Below are 22244 nucleotides of genomic sequence, written 5' to 3'. Positions count from 1 at the left end.
AACGTTATGACCCGTCGCTGGTTCACTTCTCCCTGGACTATGTTAGATAGATACTGACCACCGCAGACCATGAACACCTCACAGGAGTTGCAGTTTTAAGAGATGCTCTGAGTCACTCATCAAGCCGTCACAATGTGGCTCCTGTCAAACTCACACCAATCCTTATGCCTCCATCTTTCCTGCTTCTAAAACAGCTTTCAGAACAAAATGTTCACTGGCTCCCAACACATCCCAACCACTCAGTGTTATGCCTGATCAGCGTATATTACATGCTGACAGTGGAGGGAAACACATTTTTGCTTCATATGTTTTCATTTGAGGTCAAAATATAAAAATGTCAAATCTTGTTCTCAAATAATATAAAACAAACACTTTTTAACACTAATATCCAAAAATATTCAGTGCAACACAAGGAATGCCCACTATATCTCCAAATATTTTGCAATTTTGGTGCATATGGTAATTTAATTAAATTATGAATAATGTCTCTGATTTTGTCTTTTCATATTGTAATATCGGTTTTCCTCTGTTTCTAAATGTAGCTGGGCACTATATATGACAGGAGCCATTTTTAGGCATCAAAGTATTTACTAAAAGTCTATTTTACCAACTCTTTACGTGCATTTATACAATAATACCTTTACTGGTAAGAAAGCTGTGTGTGTATGTGACGCCTGCAAGCTAGTTCAGGCTAGCCGCTGCAGTGAGTCACACTCGCTCTCTTCAAGTCTTAAACCAAATCAGTTTGGGTTAGGGTCTAAGCTGGAGAATTGGCCAATGCAAGAGTTTCACTCCTTCCACCGGCCCAGCATACACGTGTAGCTTTGGGGTGTTTTTACTACATTCTCCAATTTCTATATCATAGTTGCTTTTGTAGCCTTTCATCTTAACCGTCACCTGAACAAATTCTTCCACTTATTTCTCTGAAATACTCGTCTCTTCCATCCATATTAAAGGAACAAGCTGATTGTGTATGTGACTGCCATCATCACATGTATGCTGAAGTAAATACAGTGCATTCATCATAGCAGCATCTCTGTTGCATAACTCATCATTGCTAATGAGTAATGAAGGCACATCAGCTGAAAGTGATGTCACTGATGAAATGCAGTACGCGTTTGATGGCTGTGTATTCTCAAAAATGCGTGAGAGATTACCAATGTCACATCTGGGTCCAGTCTTCCCCGAGGAGCAGAGGCACCTTCCTGACACAGGATCACATTGAGCGTCGTCTTCACAGTCACAGATGTGGACGCAGCCCTGACCGTAGCGACCCCGTTCGCACGCTGAGTAAATGATTGAAAACATGAGAATAAAATAGGCAAAAACACGCCAGTTATTCTTTGATTTCAACTGGGAGAACAGATCAGACCGACCTCTGTGACAGCGCGCTCCGTGAAATCCTGGAAAACAGATACACTGACCCGACACCGGGTGACAGGAGGCGCCGTTCATACAGTCACACTGCATCCGACACAGCGGGCCGTGGAAACCAGGGGGGCAGGCTAACGAGTTTGGGAGGGAGGGGGATTCATGGGAGGAGAATAAAAGTCGACCTTTAAAGTTTAAATCCTGTGCATTAATTAATAAATGACTGTAAACTTAAGGGCTCAAATCTGACACCTTTAAAGTGGAGCTTTAAGGTTAGAGTACAAATGCTGGGCTGATTTGATCGAAATGTAAACCTTCGAAGCCTTTTGATGTTCAGTGTGTTCAGATAAATACAAGTTAAATTTCAGGATTTTATAAAGACTTCTTCTACTGTGACATCTGTGCATCGGCATGAATGATCCCATCAGGACCTTAAATACTACTGAGGTGCTTCATGTGTACATTCTTCTTCACTACATGTACTGCAATCTCTCACACAGCCTTGACTTCATTCAAAACTTCAGCAACCGTGAACAGAAAATATAAAAATAAAAAAATACAACATATACAAAAAGCATTAACAGAGCAGGATGTTGTGCAACTACATGACTTACTGATATGTTTTTGGACAACAACGGAGGTCATTCTTTGTGTTTGTGTGCGTGTTCAGTTCTCACCATGTTCACATAGATGCCCATAGTAGCCTGGACCGCACTGACACGTCCCCGTCACTCTGTCACAAGTGCCATTATTTTGACAGCTACATTTCAGCTGGCAGTTGGCACCAAATCTTCCCGCGGGACATTCTGGGACAGGAAGAATAAAACAGAGGACATGACTCGCTGTGACACCTGATTATGTTTAGATTCAACATGTTACAACAGATCAAATATGTGGTAATGGACAGATGCAATAATACAATATTTTGATGTTTTTTTTAAAAGAGTAGGTGATCACCTTTGTTGCAGTGTGCACCAGTCCAGCCCAGACCACAGGTACAATTGCCGGTCACAGAGTCGCACACGCCTCCATTACTGCAGTTACAGCGTTGAGCACATTCTGCCCCAAACCAGCCTGCAGGGCAGCCTGAGGCAAACACACACTCCAATTAAACTTAAGAAAATATCCAGGCAAGTGTCATAACATGCTGTAGCTCTGAAAGCACAGTCTTCTATTCTTGCTCATTATAAAGGATTACAGGTAAACAGTAATCTGGAGCCTCCTGTTGTATTTTCATAATGTTTTCAATGGTGTGGACTGTGGGAGGGGCCAGGTTAGCACCCAGTCTCTTACTGTGGATTCATGCTCCTGTAATAAGTGAAGAATGGAGTTCGTCACTGTTGCTGAAATAAGCAGAGCCTTGAAAGAGACATCATCCCATGCTATGTGTACTAAAGCCCCCCCACGTAACCCCACACATTCAATGAGGTCTAGCAGAGTGAACGCCAGTGCTGTTCCTGTGCACTGTTTAAAAGCGGTGCCACCACAGCAGGTAATCTCAGAAGATTACGCCATTCAGTATTAGTTTTCAGCCTTGTCTTTTATTTACAGACTTCAAGTTTTCTATTCATTAAATGATGTACTGTAGATGATGAAATATACAAATAGTCTTTCAGAGTGACTCAGCCTTTCTAGGGTGCCTTTTCTATATAGACAACTTATCCACCGTCTTGTTGTACCTCTATTGTCCTAGTACTATTTACAGCTGGATATATGATATAATACTTACACAGCCCTTATTACATGAATGGAAACATAAAAGAAGAGTTTGAAATCAACAGAGGGCCTGTTTCCAGAGATCTAGCTCACAGGCCATACAACACAAATGTATCAGCAATAATGAAAGCTCACCATTTCCACAGTCCTCTCCTCTGCGTCCGGGGGCGCACACACATCGACCGGTGACCGGGTCATTCGGGGCTCCCTCTCCACACAATGCCACCCGGACACAGTTGACACCGTAGCGCCCAGCTGGACACGCTGTGACCACAAGGATGCATCACACCCTTTTCACTCCACACCGTAACACTTATTTATTTAATTAACGTCATCATCAAAGTTTGACTCGGACTCACTGATGTTGCAGCGCGGTCCTATAAATCCTGCTGGACATTCACAGGCTCCAGTGGAAGTAATGCATTTCCCTCCATTCTCGCACTGACACTCTCTCTCACAGTTTGGACCATACCGACCCTCTCCGCAGACTAAAAATGAATAATAAAAGGGGTAAAAATGTTTTATTATGCTCCCTTGGTTTAGTGTTTATGTATGAATATGCTGTTTATGCATACTTTGAGCACATTTGGGGCCGTGGTAACCTGGAGCGCAGTAACATGATCCAGACACCGGGTGGCAGAGCTGATTTGTCTCAGAGCACTGACAGACCTGGTTACAGTTCTGCCCAAAGGTTCCAGGCAGACAAGCTGATAAAAAGGAAAGGTTCATTATAATAATTAATAAACAGTATGCTTAAAGACATTTTTACTTTCTGAGGCACCAGAAATGTCTCTTTAATTTTGCAGTGTTTATAATTCTTAGGAAGGACTGTGGCATTGAATGTAATTTGTCAGAAAAAGTTAGTCCTGGGGAGCTCACTCTGTTCGCAGCCGTTGCCAGTGAATCCAGGAGGACAGCCGCACTCTCCAGAGATGTGGTGGCAGGACGTGCCCTGTGCACAGCTGCAGCGCTGCATGCAGCCCTTTCCAAATGTACCCGGCAAACATGCTGAAGGATGTGGAAGGAAAAGAGAATGCGACATTTAGTTCTGCATGTCCCAGTTTTAACTCTTCATGGGAATTAAAACAGTTAAAAAAAAGAGAAAAGGAGTTGCATAGGAGTGTTCACTCTTATAGGCCACACGTGCAATTAGGAGTAACATACAGTAGGTGGACATGGCCACGATAAATGGACTGGAATAAAACCTGTGTGCCTTATATTTAATAAGAAATGAATTAAAGGGATAAACATGCACAACTACAGCTCAGAAAAAAATGAAAACTTGCATAAAAAATGCGAAAATAGGTCAAGGAGCTCAATCGAAATCGTTTCGTTTTCCCTTATTCTGCCCTTGAATGCAAAAAAATTAAAATATAGAGTTAATCATTGAAACAGTGCAAGTTTCGCCCACTAGAGGTTGCAAGAGCACGAGATTTTCCTTGACTGTGGGCTCTTACCTTTATCACAGAGCTTCGCTCTCCACCCTGGTGGACACTGGCACTCTCCGGTGACATGGTGGCATGAAGCTCCATGGAGACACTGGCATCGCTCCCGGCAGCCGACGCCAAACAGTCCAGCATCACACGCTGAGCAGAAAAATGTGCAAATGAGAGGCTATAATTAACAAAACCCCTCAGAACTGCAATCAGAGTGGTAGAGTTTCCACAATGCAGCACTTCCCCATGACGTCAAAATTTCTGTAGGTGAGTTCGTTTTTCACTCGCGGTCTCACCTTTCTCACAGCGCTCTCCAATCCAGCCAGCGCTGCAGCTGCACCGTCCAGTCCGTCTGTCACACTGGCCGCCGTTCTCACATTCACACCGCTGCTGGCAGTCCGCCCCAAATCGGCCGGTCACGCATTCTGTGTAAACACAGAGCAGCGTGCACAGCAAGAAACACAAGTGAGACAGACGAAGAGAAAGAACAGAGACATCTTGATTTCAACAGCGCACAAAAGGGGAAGTTGCTCTGTCACATTTCTGCTGAGGAGTTCAAAAATGGCTTCGTTTTTTCCCCCAACAGTTTATAATTGGACTGAGTATGAAGTTGGCAATCACAGGTAGTGGCCACAGAGTTTGGAGGGGGAAGACATTCCAGCGACAGGATTAGAGGTTTCCTGAGCACAAAGAGGGGGCTGGGCCTGGCACAGCCTGATGGGGAAAGGTTGTAACAGGCACAGAGGGAGGATAGTGTGTGATGTGGAGCTCAGAGGGAGAAGGAGCTGGAATGTCATCGCCAGGTCGACAGAGACTTTTGCAGAGGAGCACGGTCTGTGGTGCAGAAATGCGCTCGCTGCCAGCAAATAACCAGACTGCAGGCAAAAACAAATGAGCTAAGGCAGCAAATTGAACTCAGTCTCATGCATTTCCTGAGCAAAGTAAAACAACCACAGGCCACTGTTTTAAATGTTTACTTCAAGGTTCAGGTGATTTTATTCTTCTGCGTTTCTGTCGTGACTAACCAACATCACTGCAGCTTCACAAAAATCAGACGTCTCTGTGGCTTCAGGGGGTGGTTTGGAACTAGATGAGGCTGAATTACCACATAAGAATCTATACAGCTATGTCAAATGATCACATTACCGCTATAGAGAAGTACAGTCTCATAAGGATGCTAGTTCACGGGCTGATCTTCTGCTTTAGCTGGAATTAAAAACAGAGGTGTGAATATATATACATCCAGATCTGTATGAGATCCTGATGTTGGTAAATCAGTCAATCTTTTCGGGGGTTGGTGTGTTTTGTATATCTCTGAATGTCATTCTTATCAGCACAAATAACGAGTATCCAAAAAGAAAATTGCTCCAATCTGGAAATATGGTAACAATGAGAAACACAAGCAAGAAGATGGCCACGCAGACTAAAACAAAGGACAGTCACACCTGTGAGCGGTTTTCCTGCACGGTGACGGATTATTTATAACATTTCAAACATGCTCATTTTTCAATTTTAGCTTCAAATGAAATTGTTCAGATAAACAGGCTTAACCTCACTGGGTTTACAACTAGTTCATGATTTATTACATCTAGATTGGACTTGTAATTCATCATTATCGGGCTCCAAAAAGCTCCCCAAAAAGGCTTCAGGCTGATCTAAAGTGCTGGAGCGAGAGCGCTGACAGCGACTAGAAAGACAGCATATTTCTCCCATATTGGCTTCTCTTCATTAGCTCCCTGTTAAATCCAGAATCTAATTTTAAGAATAATCAGACCTTACAGTACTGTAATACTTCAGCAGAACGATTCCCTCTCAGACTGCTGGTTTACTTGTGGTTTCTAGGATATTTAAAAGTAGAATGGGAAGCAGAGCCTTCAGCTTCCAGCTCTGAGTTTGGCCTAAAACTTTATTTTTGATAAAGCATGTGGTTAGAGCTGGATCAGGTGACCCTGAATCCCCTAACGCTTCAATAGGCCTAGGCTGCTGGACATCGTGCGGTAAGTATTTCCTCTTCACAAACCTTTTTCACTCTCTGTGTTTATACATCACCCTGCATTTAATAGTTATTATTCATCTCTGGCTCTTCCACAGTCTTTATCCTGTCTCTCGCCACTCATCCCTGGCCGGTTGCAGCAGGTGGCTGCCCCTCCCAGAGCCTGCTTCTGTTGCAGATTTATTCCTATTTAATTGAAGTTTTTCCTTCCCACTGTTGCCAGGTGCTCACTGATAGGGTATCATCTGATTGTCTGGGTTTTTTATGTATTCTCTGTATTATATAAAGCACCTTGAGGCGACTGTTGCTGTAATTTTGGTGCTATATAAATAAAATGAACTGAACTGATTTATGTCAGCATTTTTTAGATTTCAGCATAGTGTTCTTCTTTTTCTATTAGCGACAGCCAAAAGTACAAAAATAAGACTCAAGTTACAATAAATCAGTTTTTTTTCCTGATCCATGTGAGAGTGCTTTAGTGGTAACACATGGAGACTCTTACTCACACCATCCTTCAGTCTTACCCAGTTCACAGGCTGTGCCTGTCCAGCCGCTGGCGCATGCACATTTTCCACTGGTCTTATTACAAGTGGCTCCATTCTGGCACAAGCATCGCTGCTGACAGTCTGCTCCATAAAACCCAGCAGGGCACTCTGAGAAAAACAACCCAAAAACAAACATCTTGTGACCTGTTCTTTACCTGTTGTACAGGTGATCACTTCTCTCTGATGTATAAACTCACCTTTTGTGCAGTTGGGTCCGGTCCAGCCCGGCGTGCATGCACACTGCCCACTGGCCGGGTGGCAGATGCCATCGTTACGGCAGCTACAGTTTCGGTTACATCCTTCCCCATAGAAACCAGCTGGGCACGCTGCCACGTGAGAGACAAACAATATCATTACCTCCTGTTGAACCCTGCTGATCAAAAGTGGAAATTCCAGTATCTGGTAAATAATACCGGCTTCTGCATGGGTAACATCAGGTTGGTACTTTCTCATGTGTGACCGGGATGGGCTTTCCCAAATAACTCTGAAACCAAGCGTGCTTTTGTTCTACTGTGATTCAGCGTCTGAAAGGTGTCCTCACTTCATATGAAGCGCCAACAGATACAACGATACAAACAAGCTGAGTCTTTGATTTCACCTTTTTCTTTCCTACAACACTGGACCGCATCTGTTAAGTTAAACGAGTCTCTGTGGTGCACCTGTTACTCACTCAGGTTGCAGAACGGGCCGATCCAACCAGCGGGGCAGGAACAAACGCCGCTGACATGATCACACGTCGCACCGTTTTGACACAAACACTTCTCCTGGCAGTCCAAACCGTAGAAACCCCCAGGACATGCTAGAACGCACACACAGATGTAAAGACTCTCTGTTACTGCCATACATACATGCTAAGTAAGAGAATTTGGCTTCATGATCAAGCAGCTCCTCTTACGCTTTTCACAGAAGGTCCCCGTCCATCCCCTCTGGCAGGTACAAGCTCCGCTCACATGGTCGCACAATGCGTTGTTCTCACACTGACACCGATGGCGGCACCCGAGACCAAACAGACCTGCTGGGCACTCTGAAGGAATATCACATACAGCACAGTTACAAAATATGATGTAACAGACCACACTGACATATTACACAAATTATACAAGGAGCATTTAACAATGTTACTTTGTGCTACCTCCAGAAAGCACCAAAGCATGATCGCTGCACATGTGAGAATAAGTTAACTTGGAGAAATGTGGGCACCAATCTGAGGATGTACTGTAAGCATTATTTAAATAGTGAGTATAGTGAGAAAGTTAAAGTATAGTCACTTTAAAAAAAAACCTATAATAACATACTCTGATGGCAGTGCGTTCCAGTGAAACCAGCTTCGCAGTTGCACTGGCCTGTCACAGCGTCACAGCTTCCGTCTCCGTTTCTGCAGTCGCAGATTTGTGAACAGTCGGCCCCCCAGTGTCCCGCATCACAAGCTGCAACACAATCATATAAATGAGCTCAGTTTTTTGTATTTGGTTTTTCCACATATACGTCTCCTTCTGTTTAGCTCAGCAGCGATTGCTTCCGTGCTTCAGTATGATACCTTTCCTGCATTTGTGCCCAGTCCAACCAGGAGCACAGGTGCACCGCCCACTCGCAGGGTCACAGCGAGCGTTGTTCTCGCAGATGCACTTCATCTGGCATTTTTGACCAAAACGTCCACTCGGGCACACTGCATGAAAGAAAGAAAAAAAGACTGATCTACCACAGCCATCTGCTCCAAACTACATGAGAAAAGCACCAAGTTCCCATGACATTTCTTCACTGCCATTCAGCCGTGAGTGAACACTGAAGAGCCAGCGGTTAGTGGAAGTGGAGTTATATTTCTTCTTCCAGTGAAAACATGGCTTCAAGCATATGAATTTGTAGAAAATTACCCTTCTGACTTCTACCATGTTCCTTCACTTCACATCCAAACTGCATCTTTTTAATATTCCACAGTGCTGTCGTCCTTCTCATCCGGCTCACTGTTTAGTGCCTGTTGCTATGGAAACTTTCCCTAAAATGCTGCTACTCACAATTTTGGCAGAGTCTTCCCATGAATCCTGCAGGACAGTTACACGATCCGTTGTGTTTATCACATATGCCGCCATTCTCACACCCCGGGCAGATCTCTCCACAGCCTAGACCCCAGAAACCCTCCGGACACACTGCAAAGATCATCATGAACATTTTCATGATTTTTATCATGTAAAATTTAAGTCAATTGTTTAGGTTTTTTTTATTTATATAAAAAAAATGTAAGCACTCACAGTTTTCACAGTGGCGTCCTGATGTGCCTGCTGGACACTGACACTGTCCCGTCACTTTGTCACATGGTGCGCCGGTGCAGTTACAAGAGTGAACACAGCCGGGCCCAAATCTTCCCTCTGGACAGGCTGACAGTGGACACGCAGGAAGGATTCGTGTCAATGCAGGACCATGAAAACAAACACAAATAAGCCTAAAGCATGCAAAAATCAAGCCGTCCACCTTGATCGCAGTTCTCCCCATGAACACCTGGAGGGCATTTTCGTTGGCACTCTCCGGTCACGTGGTGACACGACACTCCTGACGGACAGGCACACTTCCTCTCACAGCCGGCTCCATAAGTGCCTGGCTTGCATTCTAAAGACAATGTGAAAAGTTGGTGAGGAATCTGGGAATTATCAATACATTACAGGGTTGCCTGTTCAGTCAGAGTGTTAAACATCTTTTATAGTGACAACAGTTGGATGCAGAGTGAGGCCTGATCAGCAAATCACTTTATATATGGACAATGTGGCTTAATGTAAAATGAATTTGAACTATTTGTGTTATATTATCAGATATTTCAGAACTTTGCAAGTGTGGACAATTTTAGCCTGAGAGGACATTTGCATTACAGTGTCACTGAAACAAATACTGGATTGCAGTAACAAAGACTTACAACTATATACATTTTTTCTATTTCCTTTGTGTCAGCTCGATACAAATAACACCAAATGTGAAAATCAGTCGAAACTTTATATCATCCACAAATTTTTTATGTATCATCTTCAAACTTCACAACAATATACTAGGCCACGGGGGACACGAGTACCTAGGTTGGTATTTGATCTCGACCTTCATTGTTAGCGCCCAAGGTCAAAGTGGACCTTGAATTTTTTTTTTTAGGAAAACCACACCGAGTAATGTGTCATATTAAAGAGCATGGAGCAAGCTGTAAAACACACTTTTTATTTTTTCAGTACGACATCCTGTGACACAATGTATGGTGTCACAGTGACACCATACATTTTTTTCAAAAATCACACACTGCATGAATATATCTGAAAATCTCAAGTTTTTACAGCTTTTAAAAGCAAAAGATTTCTGACAATTCTGCTCCAATTGTATGGGTAAAGATGATACAATACACTATTTTAGTATGTATTGCTTTAAGGTCAAAGGTCATAGGTCAAAACTTAAGGTCACAGAAATTAGGAAAAAGCTCTAGGTTCCCCTGAATTATCTTCAAACTTTCAAGCAAAATATAAGTCATTGGGGGACATAAGCACTCTCCTTGTTTACTAAAAAACAGCATTATAAGACTTCAAAAAGATTAACATATTGCACTAAATCCCCATATTAACAGAATAAAACATCAAAGTTTCGGTATAGCTCTTGCCCTTCCAGTGGAAGTTGCAGTTTCTGAGTTTTGTATTTGTATAATTGTAATAAACAACAAGAATACAGATAAAGACACAAACACAACTTGTGCTTTGTGACTGTGCTCACCTTCCTTGCAGGTGTTACCATGGTAACCAGCTTTACAGACACAGGTGCCGTAGCGGCGGTGACACTCGACAGTGTTCTGCTGGTCACACTGACACTCTTCAGAACAGCCGGGTCCAAAAGTCCACTTGGGACACGCTGAAGGCGAAGATGAAGGAATCATGGATACTTAAGTCACAGTGAAAGTAGCAGCAGGCCTGACCTTTTGTAATTTGTAGCTCGGCATGAGAAGCTGTTGACGCGTAAGCGGTGGGACTCACTGAGATGACAGAAGCGTCCGTAGAGTCCGGCATCACACAGGCACGCTCCGTAGGTGCGGTGGCACCGTCCATTATTGGCACAATTACACTTCTTGTTGCACTGCTTCCCATAGAAGCCTTTAGGACAACCTGAACCAAAAAAAATACTTCTCTGTAAATGCAAGATATCTAGTGTGCCTTTAAAATAATTAGATTTTATCTTAGCAGGAAAACCTGCATTAAGTGAAGACACAAAGAGAAGCGTCTCACCGTCCTGGCACAAGTCTCCACTCACACCAGGAGGACAGCGGCAGTTTCCGTTGACGGGGTCACAGCTGGCACCATTTTTACACTTGCAGGAGAAGGAACAGTTTTTGCCAAAATGTCCCTCAGCGCACGCTGTGGGGATGAAAGATAAAAAAGGATCCATTACAGCTTAAACAGTCAAGGTTGACAGGTTTCCATGGGTGTTTTTGTTGTGATGACCCACTCTACCCTGCCTTCCTTTCAGCCTGTGTGTGGCACGTCTCATCTGGAGACATTGCAGGATTGGTGTGGCTCGTTTCCCATCAGTGACACTGGCAACACCTGGGCCCAGCATGCCAGTGCTCTATAAAAGCCCTCAAAGCTCAGTTACTGTAAGATACCCTTCTTAGCTTGGTTGGTTCTTTGGTGTGCGGTTGGATTTTTTTGCATACACCATTTCCTCACCCATGCACTCATTTACACCATTGATCATGTTAACTACACACAACAGTTTTAAGCAGCATTTGTGTGCATCTCGCTTTTTGTCATGGCTGTGCAGCCTGGCCCGTGACAGTGTGTGTGAGGAGGGTCAGTGTTTGTTTGTGGGCTCAGTCCTCACTCTGGTTGCAGATAATGCCCGTCCACCCGTCGGGACAATCGCAGCCATTTTTCCACAGATTGCATTTTCCTCCATTAGAACAGTCGTCGCACGTCAAACTACAGTCGCTGCCAAAAGTGTCATCCAAGCACACTGAAAACACAAGAATCAACTTTAAGTGTGCAAGTTATGCTTAATCTCATTTTAATAAAAATATGTTTTTTGTGTGTTTTCCATGATATTTAACCCTCAGAAACATTTCTATTGGTACACTAACTCCAAACCACAAATGTAATAAATGAAAGCATTGCACTAGGACTGAAAGATCATACATTTAAATATTAGCAGGTGTTACTCTTCAGCTTTCAGTTACATTAAATCGCTTGTTCAGCACGTTTTTTTTTTTGTCACGTTTGAGCGACAAAAAGCAGAACCTCTGACTTCCTGCTTCAGACTCAGAGCAGCTGCCAGACTATATAACCCTCAACGTGCCTGGCATTGTGGTAGTTAATTAGGATGTACAAACATTCTGGAAGCATGAAGCAAAATAATTTGCCCCCATCGTGTGATGTGTTCCTGCCATCACTAAGTAAGTCTGTTAGACAGCTTCACAGGAGCCATATAATCAGATGCAGGTTTACTGTTAATGATAATAAATCAACAGCGGTTTGAGATGAAACTCACCAAATTTTTCCGCTAGGTTACTCTCAGCCCTCAGCTCCCCTTCGTCATCTTCATAGTCGTCAAAGCGCTCCAGGGGTTGGCTGTAGTCCTGCAGCAAGGTGAGCTGGGGGCGAATGAGTGGCAGCTCAATAGAGCCTCCGCTGGACAGGGCCTCGACTGCATCTTCAAGTGCTACAGTGAGAAAAAAAAAAAATTATACAAAATATACCAACATCATGTGTTTTATATCATTGCATTTAAATATATTGTATGTATAAAAAAAGATAACTATAAGAATCTTTCATTTTTATTCATGTGGCAACTGAGTAATATTGTACATGATGACACGATTGTATGCTATGTAAATCAAATGAAGAGGGCAGTAGTGATGCAGATTATTCATTGTAAGAACTGATGGCTTTTTAAAGCTACTCTGTGTAGTTTATTTGAAATAAATGGTCCTATTCTTGTTTGCATGATCCATAAAGACATCTCGTTTGTTAAATTCTTCCACGGCAGCACGGTTCTCCACCTACTATAATCAGAATCAGAATCAGAATCAGAATACTTTATTGATCCCTGGGGGAAATTATTTTTTGTTACAGTGCTCCATTTTAAACCAACATTAAGACAAGACAGACAATACGCTAACTAAGAATAGTACAATATATACATATATATACATACATACATACATAAGTCACTTATAAATAAATATTTGGAAAAGAAACATGTGTAGTTGTAGCAGCAAACAGTGTGTTAAGTGGATGCGTTGTACAGGGAGATGGCCACAGGCAGGAATGATTTCCTGTGTCGTTCAGTGGTGCTTTTCGGTAATCTCAGTCTCTCACTGAACGAGCTCCTGTGACTGACCAGCATGTCATGGAGTGGGTGGGAGGTGTTATCCAACATTGTCTTTATCTTGGACAGCATCCGCCTCTCCGACACCACCTTGAGGGAGTCCAGCTCCATCCCCACAACATTGCTGGCCTTACGGATCAGTTTATTAAGTCTGTTGGCATCTGCGACCCTCAGCCTGCTCCCCCAGCATGCAACAGCATAGAGGATCGCACTGGCCACCACAGACTCATAGAAAATCCTCAGCATTTTCTGGCAGATGTTGAAGGACCTCAGTCGCCTCAAAAAATAGAGACGACTCTGGCCCTTCCTGTAAAGTGCTGTAGTGTTTTAGTGTTTCAGTTCTCCATTCCTGAGACACTCCAATACGTAGAGGAACTCAGTTTTTGGTTTCATACCACTTGTCAGACTGTCTTGGATATTGTTGCCCCTCTAAAAATTAAGCATCCTAAGACAAAGCTTGAACCCTGGTTGAACGATGAAACCCGTGCTGCGAGGCGTGAATGTCGTAGGGCTGAGCGGAGATGGAAAAAAGATAACTTACAGGTCTCTTTACAAAGTTTAAGAGAGTGCTGGGCCTTATATCAGCTTACAATAAAAGAAGCAAAGCGGAAACACTTTGCAAACATTATTATGGTGAATCATCAGAAACCACACATATTGTTTAAGTCAATCGAGACTATTTTAAGCCCTCCCTCTTAGTTTTGAGCCTTCACTTGAAATGTGTGAAAGGTTTCTGCACTTCTTTATAAACAAGGTAGCCTCGGCTAGGGTGCAGATTATTTTGCCCACATCTGACCCCTCTGATCTTCCAATTTGCTCAGCTGTCTTTCAACAGTTTGAGTCGGTTACTCTTGCAGGAGTACTCTCTACAGGAGGTGGTGGATCATTTAAAGCCTGTAGGCTCACCTTATGATCCTATCCCTCCCCTTTTTCTGAAAGAAGTTTTTTCTACCATAGGTCCAACTATTTTAACCATTTTAAATAGCAGCCTTACTTCAGGTATGGTTCCAAAGAATTTCAAAGATGCAATTGTGCAACCACTTCTTAAGAAACCTGGGCTAGATACAAATGCTGTTGAGAACTTTAGACCAATATCTAAGCTGCCCTTTTTATCTAAAGTCTTGGAAAAAATTGTATATGACCAATTGATCTCATACTTGAATGCACAAAATGTTCAGGAGATTTTTCAATCTGGTTTTAAAGCAATGCATATGCCTGAATCAGCACTTTTAAGAATTTTTAATGATATACTTTTATCATGTGATTCTGGTGAAAGTGTCATTCTTATTTTACTCGATTTAACTGCTGCATTTGACACTGTAGACCATGAAATTTTAATCTCACGTTTGGAGCAGTGTGTCGGTATAACAGGTGTGGCTCTGAAATGGTTCAGGTCTTACTTAACAAACCGAACTTTTTCAGTTCGCTTAGGAAACTGTGAGTCCTCCCGTGCTCCGTTGTCTCATGGAGTGCCACAGGGTTCCATTCTGGGCCCTGTCCTGTTTTCACTTTATTTACTTCCATTGGGCTCAATTTTTAGAAAACACAGACTCTCGTTTCACTGTTATGCAGATGACTGCCAGATTTATGTTCCTCTTAAAAAGAAAGATGGGTCGTCTGTAAATCGTTTACAAACATGTCTGGAGGACATCAAGTCGTGGTTGGCGCTAAACTTTCTTTGTTTTAATGATTCTAAAACTGAAGTAATGGTGTTCAGACCTGCCTCCACTGCTGTTCCGTGTGTTGATTTGCAATCCCTGAAATCATTCTGTAAACCAGAGATTGTTAATCTGGGTTTTAAAATGGATCCTGAGCTTAAGCTTGAAAGCCAGATTGGGTTGGATGTAAGGTCTAGTTTCTTTCATCTGAGGCAACTGGCCAAAATTAAGCACTTTCTTACAAGACAGCAATTTGAAACAGTAATCCACGCTTTTGTAACCGTTCGGCTGGATTACTGTAATTCTCTTTATTTTGGGGTGAGTCGATCTTCTGTTTTTCGACTGCAGTTAGTCCAGAATGCTGCTGCACGCCTTTTAACTGGCACTCGTAGATACGAGCATATCACCCCAGTTTTATATTCACTTCATTGGCTGCCCGTGCATTTTAGGATCCATTTTAAGCTGCTTTTATTTGTTTTTAAATGTTTGTCCAATGCTGCCCCTGTGTACCTCTCTGAGCTTCTTCATCCATACATACCTTCCCGGTCCCTCAGGTCGGCAGACCAGCTCCTCCTGAGCGTGCCCAGGACTAATCGTAAGCTCAGAGGGGATCGGGTGTTTGCTGTGGCAGCACCAAAATTGTGGAATGAGTTGGCTTTACATGTTAGACAGGCACCTTCCTTATCTGTTTTTAAATCACGTCTTAAAACATATTTATTTACCTTGGCTTTTAGCACAGCAGGACTTGTTGATGTCTCTTAATACATTTCTTATTAATTATATTATTTTTAATTTTAAGATATTTTATATGTAATTTAAACTGTTTCCTCTCTGTTTTATATTTGTAGCACTTTGGTCAACATTGTTGGATGTAAAGTGCGTTATAAATAAAGATGCTATGCTATGCTATGCTATGCTATGCTATGATCGAAACAATTATCAGAAGATGATTACACTGTCGTCACAAAGGGATGGACACGGTCAGCAACAATACTCAGGTAGGCTGTGGAATTTAGAAGATGCTCATTTGGTACTGAGGAACCCAAAGTGTGCTTTCATGTTGTTGGACTCTGCCAGCTGAAAGTTGCAGCAGAAATCAAGACTCATCAAACCATGTCAAGTTTATCCAGTCGTCCAAGTGTATTGTGCCTCAGTTTCCTGTTCTTAGCTGACAAGAATGGCAGCCAAGGTGTTCTTCTGATGCTTTAAAGTTCAACGTGTTGTGCATTCACAGATATTCTTCAGTGTACCTTGGTCATAGCAAGTGGTTATTTGAGTTACTGTTGCCTTCCCAACAGCTCAAAGCAGTCTGGCCATTCCCCTCTGACCTTTGGCATTCCCTACATCACCATCACAAGAAAGACAGGATATTTTCTCCTGTGTGGGAAAATCTCAGTCTGTGTCACATTCAAAGTCACTTAAATCACCTTTGTTACTCATACTCATTATTTAAACTTCAGAAAATCCTCTAGAACCTGTTCAACAATCACTTTAAAAGGTGTGCCTAACAAAGTGGCCGGTGAGCATATGTTACAGACTATTTGATATTCAACTGACCAGAGGTTAAGGTGTGCAGAATTGCTCGAGAGGAATAAAATCAGCTGCTGGTGAACTTGGACGTACACAATGCAGATGCAAAACTTTGCAAATCTTTTATAACAAAGTAAATGCATTCAGCATGTTTGTCAGGCCACAGGATTACAAAACATAGTCTCTGTTTATAGTTAACTCCACAGGGATCCATTACTGCATATGGAAATAAATCCTTTGACAATTCCAAGTGCGCTTTAGCCAATCTGAGCGTTTACTTGGAGTGAATGTAATGATATGTTAAAAAAAGGAAAGGAAAAGCTGGAACACATGGAAATTGGTTGGTTAGTTTCACTGATGTCAGTATCATGCTATTAGTATAATGTTATTACTTTAAAAGGTGCTACTTATCATTGGTACAGCTACTATACCATGTGTCTGTAAAACACAATGGTGGTTCAAAGGAATGCTGTTATTTCTGTCTCTGTTCACCTCGACACACAAACAGCATGAAAAGGAAGAGCTGGGTTCTTGTAGGTTGGAAAATCACTGGTAGAAGTGCAACACTGCAGTCCATGTGAGATTTGCCAGTTGGATGCATAGAAGGCTATCAGCTGAGCCATCAGCTGATGTGGGCTGGCAGTGAGATCAGCTGATCTGCCAGGATAGCATCTGAGCTTGATTTGCTTGATTTGGTTTTCTCACACTAAACACTAAATAGGACAATGCTACTGCCGCTCTAATTTTCTGGCAATACCAGTATCCCACTGATTCTTCCAGTTTTGACATCAAATTTGAAGCTGGCTCATTAATGTTTGTTTAAATACTACACCTATGCCAAATAAAGTTGGATTTCCTTGCATCTCATTGTAGATTACACTAGTCCTAGCCTAGCTTGACATTTCCATTCTTCATATCCTCTTTTTAAACTTTTTGTCTAAATGACTTTACTGCACAACAAGTGTCAGTTTGCCAGGATTTTCCACTGGAATGTTTCTGGTGCGATTCCCGTTCGCCCACGCTCTTACACATGATTGCTGATACTCACGGATGCAAGAATGCCGGTCCTCATCCAAACGGAAACCCCGGTGGCAGTAACACTGGAAGGAACCGGCGCTGTTCTGGCATGTGTGATCGCAACCACCGTTAGCGGCCAGACACTCATCTACATCTAAACAACACAGACGCACCACAGAATCAAATGCGTCAGAAGGAAAAACTTACAGCGGCCACTGTTTTTCCTCACTAAAACAAAGGCAACATTGTGCGTGTCAAACCGAAACTTTCCTTTTGAATTCAGCAGGATTAAACATTGCGTCTCATTTAAATGTAAGTGCCGTCCACGCTTGGACTGAAGGTAAAACATTACCATCGCAGCTACACCCGTCTGAGTTGAGTCTGTATCCTGCAGAGCAGTAGCATTCATAACCCCCGGGGTAGTTGGTGCAATCCTGCTCACAACAGGAGATCTCCTCTCCACACTCGTCAACATCTGCCAAGCACAACAAGCAGCAAGACAAAAATTATGATCCAACTGTAGTGATATGCTTCCCTGCTCCATGAGGGAAAATTTATGAGGTAATTTAAACTGTGTGGGTTTAACAGCCAATTAAGGCTAAAATTACAAGCGAATTTGCTCATTTTCTTTGCAAACTCTGGCTTGTATGAGCAAAGACCTGTTTTCCAAAAATACTCTTCCACCTCCTGACCACAAGGACATTTTTCTTTTATTAGAGGACTAAAAATATATATTTTCGAGTTGTATAAAGTGTCTCGCTTTCTCTTGTTTTCTAGTTTTATTGTATGTGAACTTCTACGCCGACTGCGCCGTCGTCTCCAGTAAATGCAAAAATGACTATTTACGCTTGTCTGCAATTACAGTTATCACACACCTTCTCCACATTTTCTCTGGTGCAGCAAACTGACTGGATTAGTTTTAATTCAGTTTAATTCACAGCATTGCCATAAATCACAAAAAGGCCAATTCACAATGCGGTTATGTTGACTGACGTCATTTAAAAACGTGTCTCCAAAAAAAAAAAGAAACTAAAGCTAAACAACGACCTTCATGCAGTTTGTATATTTTCTAGGATTACTCCAGTAGACTTAAAGTTTAACATTACTGCTCAAAATACACAGGAAGATGAGTATTTGTTGGTTTAGGTCTCAACAGCTTAATAGATAAATGTTTAATAATAAATTAAATATATAAGTTTAATAAAACTGTTGGAATAACAAATTTAGGCCACCTGTCATTAGAACAAAAAACCCCAAACAAACAAACATTTTAGAAATCTGTCAAAAATCATGTTTAAAATTATAAATTGTATTCTTATTTATTAGAAACATAAAAAAATATTGTTAACTTAAAGAAGGTAACCTACATCGGATAGTTGTCTAATAAATTCATTAGGCATTTTAATAATTAAACTAAAACTAAAGGACTAACAAATGAGTTCAAGGATTGACATTTATGCATGCCCAATAAGTCCACTTTTGAAAGGTGTGGCGTAATTGATATTTGCACTTTAATTTAATAACAACACAAAAAAATGTCTGCCAAAAACAAGAAGGACAGAACCCCTAAAACAGACGGCACAGAGACACAGACACTGAGCGACAAACAAAAACGAGTCACTGTGAAACTGTCAAAATCACCAAAGTGGAACTCCAAAGTTTTGTAGTTTCTTTGCTGCTTTGCAAATTCTGATAAGTTGGTAAAACAGGTGTTTGTTTGTTTTTAAATAAACCAGTTACTAATAAAGGAATAAATTATAACATACACTAATAATTTCATATGCGCTCAATACATTATTGTTTATCTCCCTTAATTTAGTAAACAACTAAGTATTGTTAAGTTTATGTGAGTGCATCACACTCTCTTACCAATGCAGGTTTTAAGGTCTTCATCTAGCGTGTAACCATGGTTACAGGTGCACACAGGTCCGCTGGTTGAATGTTGGCAGTGATGCGAACATCCACCGTTGCTGTTCTCACAGCTGTTCACAATTTCCATCTCAATTCCTTCAGTACACAATAAAATAACCGACGTGTGTTAATAACACGACATGTTTTATAAACAGAAATTAAAGGTGCTGCAATCCACTCGTGTAACTATATGCAGGCATGAGGATTTAAACTGACTGTAACACTGCTTTCCATCAGATCCCAGCTCATAGGCAGCGTTGCAAACACAGACGTAAGAGCCCAGAGTGTTATGGCAGCCGTGAGCACAGTTGGCCTCTTCTGTCTCACACTCATCAATATCTGGAGGAAAATGCATTGAAAAAAACAGAGTGAATTATTCCATCTCCGTCAGCGCTTAAAGATTATTCCAGTTATTTTTGCACACTTTAAAGTCATTGTTGCCCAACACTGATGGTATCCAAATTCTGCTTCTTCTGCTCCTCATTTATTGGCTGTTGTTCTTTAAAGCTAATTATTTTCTTTTCTTTTAAACTTTTAGAGCTACATGATGTATGATGCTCGACCTTGAAAACGTCAGTTGATGGAGCAATTTTACCATCAGGGAACATTTTCCTTGCGAATGTATGAATATTTGTTAGCAAACTAGTTTCACTTGCCACTCAATTTACTAGTTTACTCACTACTGGTCAGTTTACCTTCACAAGTTTTCCCATCAGCAGCAAGGGTGTAGCCAACTTTACAGTCACAGTGGGCCTTGCCACCATCAGCTCGACACTCGTGCATACAGCCTCCGTTCTGATCGGCGCAGGGATCCTGTACTGTAACACAAAAAAGCTCACGCTCATACACATAAACTCGCACGCTGACAGTAAAGTGAGGAAAGCTTCAAACACAGCAGAGGGGAAAACTGTAAAAACCGAATGTTTTGCATCTTAAAGCAGAGTATAGCAAGTGGAGGGAGGGGGTTTACATCCACCCAGCACCTCCAGCTCTTTGCTCTTCATAGCTGTATGTGTGTGTGTGTGTGTTTAACTTGTGTAAGCCTGTCCAGTTTGGATAAGAACCTTCCTGCAAAAATTAGAGGAAGCTGTTTGCAGCCAACAATTACAAAGTAAAAGCATCTAGAAGACAGCAATTTAAAATACATATATGTATAATTTTCCACCCTCTGAGAAGCATATTTGACTTAACGGCCTCAGAGATCGGAGTGATTAAAACGAGCAAGGCCATCAAAACACAATTTGAGAAACAAAAACAACGAAGACTGCTGTGACTCATTCCAATTAAATATCTTATCCCATGAAAGATAGTTAGTCATATTCCAGCTCAGACATCCTGTAAGATAATTATAATTGGCAGCAGATGCTGAGGCAATGTGTTTTTAATGTTACGATCAAACCTGCAGGATCACACCTTCATAATCATCCAAAGTGCTCAGTTTCATTGGCGTGCTTTTATACATCATCCATCAAATTATTATTCCTCTAGGGCTTTTCATTTTTTTGCAGTGTGTCATATGAACGTGTGATTTTAGTGCTTCCTACAACAGAGTTCAGAAACATGGGCACTCACATTTACAATGCTTGCCATCCTCCGACAGCGCGTAGTTCAGTTTGCAGCGGCAGCGAAAATGAGCAACAGACTGCTGCACACAGTAGTGCTCGCATCCTCCGTTGCTAACGGCACATGAAAGGACAGCTAAAAAGGCAAGAGAAAGAAAGATGTGATACGATAAAAGGACAACACTGAAAAAAATCCAGCATCTTTCAGAAGCTAATCAATCCACCCTGATTTGTCGTGTTAGTCTTTGTGACTGATGTTTCACACCAACAGAAATCTTAAATTTCTCAGAGCAGTCACACTCCTGACATTCCTACACTCAGAGAACACCTCGGTGAGCCGCTATGCTTTGAGCAATGAGAGATCTATCACAGCAGAAACGCCAAAAAACACAGAGGAACTTGAATGGCAGCGCGCCTGCGGTGGACAGCAAGCATATGGTGAAGAGGCAGAGAGCGGTGTGAGCTCAATGCGCTTCCTTGTCTGAGTCTCCTCTCCCTGTAGCAACAGATCAATCTGGATCTCCTCACAGAAAAAAAGCAAAAAAAAACAGGTTGAAGCCCAAACAGCCCGGTGTTCTCAAAAGGCTGTTTTTCATGCTCACAGACCAGAGTCAAGACCCACCCATCCCAAGCACATGTCAAACCACAGAGTGCTTTCCAGCTCAAATATTATGCAGCTTCACGCTAAGTGTGTGGGATACGTCTAACCTCTGCTGGCTGATCAAGAGCTGGATGAGATGAGCACAGAGAGGGAGACTGACTTGTTGATTGCTATGTGTGGTCCTTTATCCTCCAGTATGTATGTTTTCATGCTGTTTGGCACATAGTTGAAACTGACATAATCGTTTACTCGCTTGTAATGGACAGTGAGATTTCAGCACCAAATGTATTTTTGAACATGGACACAATTCGCAGTTTTAACAGACGGATATGAAGCATCCCAGAAAAGCAGCATTTGCCTGGAGTCAGTCCACTTGTGAACTGTTGGCGTAATCAGTCATTTCTTAATGCAACAGCTGTCACATAAAAGCCTCTCAGGGACAGATGTGCTCTATAAGAAAATTAAATAACTACTTTACGAAGCCAAAAAACACATAATGATTTTTCCTCTGAATGTCATCCAGGACACTCTGTGTGCATTCCTGACGTAGAAGCCAGCGGCACGCTTA

General features: G+C 42.0%; 1 protein-coding gene across 4 annotated transcripts in view; it reads right to left on the bottom strand.

The window, feature by feature from the left end:
* Positions 1-22244, bottom strand: part of megf6b (multiple EGF-like-domains 6b) — a 63754-nt gene that overhangs the window by 1743 nt on the left and 39767 nt on the right. For 3 of the 4 annotated variants that reach the window (XM_085274304.1, XM_085274305.1, XM_085274306.1), the window contains 30 exons: positions 21086-21211; positions 20209-20331; positions 19730-19852; positions 19472-19609; positions 17955-18077; positions 17634-17756; positions 12558-12728; positions 11895-12026; positions 11300-11428; positions 11051-11179; positions 10794-10928; positions 9528-9662; positions 9308-9433; positions 9074-9205; positions 8599-8727; positions 8357-8488; positions 7957-8085; positions 7732-7860; positions 7259-7387; positions 7041-7169; positions 4820-4948; positions 4545-4673; positions 3967-4095; positions 3663-3794; positions 3447-3575; positions 3223-3351; positions 2329-2457; positions 2049-2177; positions 1377-1505; positions 1158-1286 (listed from right to left, as the gene is read on the bottom strand). In XM_085274304.1, the coding sequence (XP_085130430.1) occupies positions 1158-1286; positions 1377-1505; positions 2049-2177; positions 2329-2457; positions 3223-3351; positions 3447-3575; positions 3663-3794; positions 3967-4095; positions 4545-4673; positions 4820-4948; positions 7041-7169; positions 7259-7387; positions 7732-7860; positions 7957-8085; positions 8357-8488; positions 8599-8727; positions 9074-9205; positions 9308-9433; positions 9528-9662; positions 10794-10928; positions 11051-11179; positions 11300-11428; positions 11895-12026; positions 12558-12728; positions 17634-17756; positions 17955-18077; positions 19472-19609; positions 19730-19852; positions 20209-20331; positions 21086-21211 (3915 nt within the window). Of the gene's footprint in view, positions 1-1157; positions 1287-1376; positions 1506-2048; positions 2178-2328; positions 2458-3222; positions 3352-3446; positions 3576-3662; positions 3795-3966; positions 4096-4544; positions 4674-4819; positions 4949-7040; positions 7170-7258; positions 7388-7731; positions 7861-7956; positions 8086-8356; positions 8489-8598; positions 8728-9073; positions 9206-9307; positions 9434-9527; positions 9663-10793; positions 10929-11050; positions 11180-11299; positions 11429-11894; positions 12027-12557; positions 12729-17633; positions 17757-17954; positions 18078-19471; positions 19610-19729; positions 19853-20208; positions 20332-21085; positions 21212-21299; positions 21375-22244 lie in introns of those variants that run through there. The other variant, XM_085274307.1, reaches the window with a different exon arrangement.

Source organism: Mchenga conophoros, linkage group LG5, assembly GCF_057382185.1.
Source record: "Mchenga conophoros isolate Kocher_MC1m ecotype Shallow Benthic linkage group LG5, M_conophoros_male_GT1.1, whole genome shotgun sequence".
NCBI classification, from domain to species: domain Eukaryota; kingdom Metazoa; phylum Chordata; class Actinopteri; order Cichliformes; family Cichlidae; genus Mchenga; species Mchenga conophoros.
The sequence above is the reverse complement of the archived record's forward strand: the minus strand, read 5'-3'. Positions and strand labels throughout refer to the sequence as shown.